This window comes from Cyrtonyx montezumae, unplaced genomic scaffold (assembly GCF_038088225.1).
Source record: "Cyrtonyx montezumae isolate F1298 unplaced genomic scaffold, pur_monq_1.0 scaffold_36, whole genome shotgun sequence".
In the NCBI taxonomy this organism is placed as follows: domain Eukaryota; kingdom Metazoa; phylum Chordata; class Aves; order Galliformes; family Odontophoridae; genus Cyrtonyx; species Cyrtonyx montezumae.
The window spans coordinates 5801534-5806074 of record NW_027072041.1 but is presented as its reverse complement, the minus strand read 5'-3'; the positions used below and the strand labels follow the sequence as shown (position 1 = coordinate 5806074).

The window sequence follows — 4541 nt, the reverse complement described above, 5'->3', positions numbered from 1 at the left end:
GCGAGGGGAGATGAGACAAGACAACCACGCGCGATCCGATCGCGGGGCTGGTTTCATACTAAGGAGGATCGGGGGAGCACGGGTACGGACGGCCCGGAAGGTCGCACTGCCGTCCCTCCTCGGGAACGGCCCTCACTGAGATGGAGTGTGGAAGTGTGAGGGGAAGGACGAGCAGCCGATAGCGAAAGGGGCCCTCCGACGTCAGTGCCGTTGTCATTTAAATCCCCGCTAATTAATCGAGCAGCTCATAGCTCACTCGTCAAACGGAGAGCACTTCACTCCCCGCGGCCCCGCGGCGATACCCGCGTTTCGGCCGCCTCCCTCGGAGCGGGACCCCCACTCCTCGGGGCGGGTGCTGCTGGGGACAGAGCGGGGAAGGGCAGAGCTCTGCAGGGGCGGATTCTCCCGCCTGCTGCTCCCTCCCCGCATCCGTCAGCCCCCGGCCCCGCTGCCCCGAGTCCGTTGGGGGGGGGCAACTCCGAGAGGAGCCGCGGCCGCCCCGAAGCCTTCCTGAGCGGTCCGACCCTGACATTCCACATCACCGCTCCGTCACTAACGATACGTAACGACGATAAAAGCTCTTACCTGCTACCTGGCTCTTACAAAGTCTGATTGTACATAACACAAACACAGACACCGCAGGGCGCGGGTATCGGGCCCCGCGTGTTCGCGGCTCCCGGCGTCCTCGTCCCGGGAGCCGCTGTGCCCCCGGCTCCGGCCCTTAGGAGTGCACCAGGACGGAGTGCAGCGAGCCCTTGCCCTCGGGGGCGGTGCCCGCCACCTGCTCCAGGAGCGCGGCGGAGGCCGAGGAGGCGGCAGGGCAGAGCTGCGAGGCGGTGACCGTCAGCGCGGGCATGGCGGGCGCCGGCTTGATGGGCACGGGCACGGCGGGCATGGTCTGCGCCGGCGGATGGCAGAGCGCCTTCACGGGCACCCCGAAGGGTCCGTAGTCGGGGGACACGGGCACGCCGGCCACGGGGTCCATCACCCCGACGTGCGGCCACACGGAGCCGACCACGCCGCTGGGCACCGGGTAGCCCAGGTGGTGCATCACAGAGGCCAGCGGCAGCCCGCCGGCCTGCAGCACGCCCTTGTAATCTCTGCCGATGATGTTCTCGATGGCGAAGGGATGCTTGAAGCCCGAGGGCTGGCTGCCGCCGTAGGGAGAGAACTGCGGCAGCCTCCCCACGGCAGCGGCGGCGGCGGCGGCGGCCACGGCCGCCTCGGGGCCCGCCAGCCCCGCCACCTTGCCCGGGGGCGGCGGAGGCGGCGGCGGGTGCGGGTGGAAGTAGTGAGCCATGTGCGGGCCCCCGGGCGCGGGCGGCTTCCCGGGGCCGCCGCTCGCCGCGCCGCCCGCCCCGCCGCCGCCGCCTCCGCCGCCGGGCAGGTGGTGCTCGGGCCGCAGGACCTTGAAGCGCTTGCGGCGGCGAAGGAAGCTGCCGTTCTCGAACATGTCCCCGCAGTCGGGGTGCAGCGCCCAGAAGCTGCCCTTGCCCGGCTGGTCGGGGCGGCGCGGGATCTTGATGAAGCAGTCGTTGAAGGAGAGGTTGTGGCGGAGCGAGTTCTGCCAGCGCTGCGTGTGCTCCCGGTAGTAGGGAAAGCGCTCCATGATGAACTTGTAGATGTCGCTCAGGGGCAGCATCTTCTCGGCCGAGTGCTGGATGGCCATGGCCGTCAGCGAGATGTAGGAGTAGGGCGGCTTCTGGTCGCTGTACGAGCTTTTCCCCGGCCTGGGCATCTCCGCCCCGCCGCCGCTCTGCCCCGGCAGCTGCTCCCGGCGCCGCGCGGCGGGATGGGGACGCTGGGTCCGGCGCTGCCCTGCTCCGCCGCCGCCTCTACATCGTGGACGCCGCACGCACGGACCGCGCGGGACCTCGGCCGACCCCCGAGCTCATCCCCGAGCGGCCTCGCCGCACTCCGGGGCCGCCGGACCCAGGTGGGGCGCGAGCAAGGGCAGCTCCCGGCCCTCGTGGGCGACCCCCCTCTCCTCCGAGAGGCCGCAGGCTCGGTCGGGCGTCCCGCTGCCGCCTCGCGCTCTCCGCTGGAGTTGATGCTCCGCACGCACCGAGGGCTGGGGAGCATGAAATGACCCCGGGTCTCTGCAGAGACGGGAGGAAGGAACTCGGAACGCCTCGCTCACCGCTCAGTCCGGCGTCCCCAGAAAAAGTTTGCGGCGGAGGCGAGCGCTGGCGGCGGTGGGTGGGAGGCGAGCGGGGCGGCAGCGGCCGCGGCTGTGTCAGGGCTGCGCGCGGAGCGCGGTTTTGTAATGCTGCCCGAGCCGGGAGACCCCCGCGGCTCCTGCTCTCCCGCTATCACATGACAGCGGCTCAGGGACTTGGCGTCTGGCGGAACGGGAGCGGGAAGAGGTTCCCCAGTCCCCTCTCACACTTCCTCAGCGGGGCGCGGGGGGGCGAAGAAACGCCACACGAGGGCGAGATCCCCTTTCACAACACACAGCTGGGAGGGACGGCTAGGGCCGGGGGCTCACCACCCCCCTCCTCCCCAGCTCCCCCTCCCTCCACCTCCGTCCCTCGCAGCCCCTTTTCACCCGCTCCCGCTCCCCGTGGCCCCGCCGTCGCGCATCGCACTGCGTCGGCTCCACGGCGCCGGGAACGGGGAGCGGGGAGAGGCGTCCCCCCGCCACGGGGCACCCGAGGGACAGGCGCTAAGGTGGCCCTGGGAACCAGAGGAGCAGGGGCCTTTCGGGACAATTTATGAGCATCCTGTTCATTGAGTTTAAGAGTCTGTGGGAAGCCAAGTACAGACCGAGAGAGGCGCGCAGAAAGCCCACGTGCCGCACTCCAAATCGTTAAAATCAATTCCTCGTACCGACGTGCTGCGGCCCGCGGGGAGCAGCGCCTGGGGCGGGCGGCTGCTTGCACCGCCGTGCGGGCCGTCCTTTGAGAAGAAATCACTGACCAACGCGACAACTGTCACTCATCCTTCAGACCGTGCTGCAGCGGGCAGCGAGAAACAGGGAAACACGCTCTACCTCGCCGCCGCTGGAGCTGAGATTAATCCTGCCAAACCCAGGCAGCTGCCAAAACCCAGTTAGGGGGATGCTATAGGAGGTGCCGGCGTTAGCATGGTTGCTCCGGCTTTTATTGGCCCAATAAATAAACATGCCGAAGGAGCCCTGCGATGGGAGAAACCGCGTCCCGCTCGGCACCTACCCGTGTGAGCCGAGGCCTGGCAGTGCACGGTGGAGGATGCCCGGCTCTGGGGCTGCGGAGCAGCCCTGGCCTCCCCCGGGCAGGCACCGCGGGTGGGAACGGCAATCGGGTGCGGAAACAAAACTAAAAGAATCCGATGTCTACCTAGACTCTCTGACAAGGGTTGAAGGGAAAGACTGGTCTAAATCCCTTCCCTAAGTAAGCTTTATTTAATGCTGTTACCCCTGACCGATGGCAGTCGAGGGAAAAGCACGACCAAAGGTAGAGAAGGAGAATAAGCAGATACGACTGCAGTGTCGGAAAGGCAAGTTTTGAGAGGACGTGCGCGCTGGAAAAAAGTCACAGGTTATTGTCTGAAGCGTCTGCTTTACCTATGGGAAATCAGGGGACGTTCCTGACAGCCGCAGCGCTTGAGCCCCCAGTCCTGGGGAGCTCCCTCCAAACAAGGAGAACAGGCTCTCGGGTCTCTCTGCTCATGGTCCGCGCCTTTCTAATACATTTTCTTCGCTTTTTTACTAATTAACCCCGTTTTACTCGATTGAAAGCCCCGTTCCTGCCCTCCAGTTCTGTCCAGAATCTGAAAGTCACTCTTTGCCTTGCCTCACCTCGCCGGTTCGTAACTCGGGGCTTTCCCACGGACCTGGCTTCAGCCTCACTCTTAGCGTATTAACCCAACTTAATTTCTCTGTGCACTCAGAATTTATTTTTTCTCGGCAGAATCGACCCAACCGAAGAGCCCGCTGATAGCCGAGACGCTCTCGTTGCATTTGTTCTGTTCAGATCCCATCTCAAATCACTGCTTCCAGGGGCAGCAGCCGCCCCTCCCGCGGGACGAGGAGCGGAGCCGGCAGCGGAGGAGCAGCCCCGGGCACGGTTCCGCCTTAGACACGGCTCCGGGAACAGCCGTGCTGACACGGGGCTGCCCGAGCGAGCCCGTTTCAACGGGACCCTTCTCATTGCCAAAACAGCCCTTGCTCAGTTGTTGGGGAACGGCCGTCAGCCTGTCCATGCGGGGCCGACCTGACGGCATAACCGCGGGGCTGCTGTTCGTCCATATGCCCGGGAGAGAGGTTGCCCCACTCCGTGCAGCCTCCGAGGCGATTACTCGGGAGAAAGCCGAGTCGGGCAGTGACCCGGACAGCAGCAGGCCAGCTCGGTTTCAGGGGTAACGATGTACTAATGATGCTTCTGCACTGCCTTGCTGTGCTCCTGTTATTGCAGCATCCCCCCCGATGCGAAAATCTCGCGCCGAACAGAAAGGAGAAGTCGCTACAAAGTTGTACTGCCCTCGGGAATGTGCTGCTCCTACTCACACCACTGCCTGCGCGCAGGGCAAAAGCTCCCTCAGGGGCTTTCCTGGGGGGGAAG

The 4541-nt window shown here is 65.8% G+C and overlaps 1 protein-coding gene across 1 annotated transcript; it reads right to left on the bottom strand.

Moving 5' to 3' along the window:
• Positions 1 to 721: 721 nt before the first annotated feature.
• FOXB2 (forkhead box B2) lies at positions 722 to 1738 on the bottom strand. The gene has a single exon (XM_065745566.1). It carries the CDS (start codon positions 1736 to 1738, stop codon positions 722 to 724), a length of 1017 nt encoding a protein of 338 aa, XP_065601638.1.
• Between the last annotated feature and the right edge of the window lie 2803 nt (positions 1739 to 4541).